This window comes from Alligator sinensis, unplaced genomic scaffold, assembly GCF_000455745.1.
Source record: "Alligator sinensis unplaced genomic scaffold, ASM45574v1 scaffold1067_1, whole genome shotgun sequence".
Taxonomy (NCBI): Eukaryota; Metazoa; Chordata; order Crocodylia; family Alligatoridae; genus Alligator; species Alligator sinensis.
Genome location: NW_005842836.1, coordinates 573072 through 575296, shown reverse-complemented (window position 1 = coordinate 575296; position 2225 = coordinate 573072). Strand labels below are relative to the sequence as shown.

Sequence of the window (2225 nt, the reverse complement as noted above, 5' to 3'; positions counted from 1 at the left end):
TCCAGCAAATCAGTAATTTTAAAAATCGTATTATTCCTTTTGTCCAGATCTCCTTAAAGTAGCATATTTCACAATATAGTCTCAATTTGTATAAACTTTTTATAATTTAGCATATCTTTTTAAAGAGATGAAACATTTTTATGTTTAAGGTATGAGGGAAGAATACCATAGGAGAACATCATCAGAAAAAAAAAGAGCCCATATATATCCTTTTAGTTAAATTTAATTTGTCAGATAGAAGTTATCTATGTACAATCAGTGTGCATTGTAACACGTTCTATTAATAAAGTAATTCAAATCTTCTAAAATATTAACTGGCTGCATAGCACATTTGACATTATTGCCCAAGTTGAAAAGGGAAAAAAAATGGATTTACAGTAAATTTTGGCTGATTTGGATTCTGAAGTGTTCATGTAGTGAACGGTCCTTCTTTTAAAACCAATGCACCTGAAAAACGTTTCAGAGCACAGTTTAGTTGTATATTTCCACCATTTCATTACAGCAATCACAACACTGACAGTTTTTAATAGAAAAAAAACAAATCGTATCTAATAAAAGTATCCAATAAAAAAGGAGCACTAAATGGAATAAAATGTTCCCTTTCCCCATTTTTACATTCTGAACAGCGATTCCATCAAGATACTTTATTAAAAAGTGTAATACACTGATTTTTGTTTCATACTTGTGACAAGAAGGCCTGAGTTGGAGGGGAAAGGAATAGTCAAAAAAAAGCCTGAGAGGGGAAAAAAGCTCATTTAATTAATTTACAATAATTTACAGCCGTTTTTTGTAAAAAGGCATTACAATTGATCACAAACAGGAGAAATCCTGGCTATTTTACAGTTATAGGTACAGAATTTAAATATTCAAGCTTGTGATGAAAAGCGGCAAGGTGGTCGCAGTGTACAATGTAAACAAGTAGCTTTGGAAAGTGAACAAAGTCCTTGAGAGTTCTTTACTAAGAAAACAAATAAACTCCTCATTCCTTCCTGAAACATGATCACAGGTCAGTGTGTAAAAGTTCATTTACAAACATAATTTAAACTGTGTTCAGCCTAAAACCACTTTGACATGAAGAGTTTTATAATAAGATCCAGTCTGAATGGGGCAGTGTTGAGGTCCCTGTAAAAGTAAACATCTTCCATTTCTTAAAAAAAAGTGCCACAACATTTGCAGCACAGTGCAGCATAAACTTTTAAATACAAAAATATTTTTTCTTCTGTTGGGATAATAGACCTTGCATCCTGGAAAGAAGTAACAATACTGCTACTGATAGTATATCCAGTCCATATCTTTCAAGTCATGTAAGGCAATTACTGTGTTAGTTTACTGTATATGGCTAAAAGAAGGTCCAGAAAATGTCAGTCTTTGTTATGTTTTCCGGCTACTCCATGTATGTTCTGGTGTACTTTTGTGGTCGGATGAGTGTTCAAATGGAGATCTGTGTCCTAAGGGAGATCTTGAGCCATAAGGAGACCTCTGATCTAGTGGTGACCTAGGGCCACTACTGGAAGCTCTATGGTCCATTTGCCAGTCTGAGTGGTACCTATAATCCCTGGATGATTTATGATGGCCATAATCTGAAGTGGATCGGTGATCCGAGTGTATTCTATGGTCTGAATGGGAACGGTGATCGGAATGAGACCGGCTGTCCTTTAAGTTTCCTTCCAGATTTGACCTGTGATCTCTACTTCTGTGGTCATCCAGCTTTCTATGTTTACTATCACTGTAGTATCTGAAAGATAAAATTATGATTTTGGTAATAAATAAGAATTAAAATGGAATCAACCCATTAAAATTATATCAAGAGCTTTTTCTTTGTACATTCTTCATTACACAGAAAGATACTTTGTGCTCAGAAACTTGTATTTCTTTATATTTGGTGTTTGTTAGAAGAACCATGGTTGTCAGAAGTAAAATAAAATATAGGCTTTTTTTTTTTTTTTTAATATAGATTCCACCAAATAAAAATAAGCATTCCAAAGCAGAGTTTCCAAAACCTTTGGTGACTTTCGTTCCACAAAATCATGCCTCCTCATATTTTAGTTGATATTTTATTACTGAAAAATCTCCATTAATTATAATTGCAAAGCATCTCCCATCTCTGGCCTTGTACTAAAACTTTTTTATTGATTGCCTAATTAGAAACAGCATCTTTAATGCATGGTTTCCATGGTCAGCCATCCGGTCTTAAAACTTTTTTAGGCTCAGAGTATTCCCTCTTT

General features: G+C 33.8%; 1 protein-coding gene across 1 annotated transcript in view; it reads right to left on the bottom strand.

Annotated features, from left to right (window-relative positions):
- Positions 1-213: 213 nt before the first annotated feature.
- CHD1 (chromodomain helicase DNA binding protein 1) overlaps positions 214-2225 on the bottom strand; it is an 86897-nt gene continuing 84885 nt past the window's right edge. The window contains exon 36 of the mRNA XM_006035445.3: positions 214-1735. Within this exon, the coding sequence (XP_006035507.1) occupies positions 1372-1735 (364 nt within the window). The 3' untranslated portion in view covers positions 214-1371. The remainder of the gene's footprint in view (positions 1736-2225) is intronic.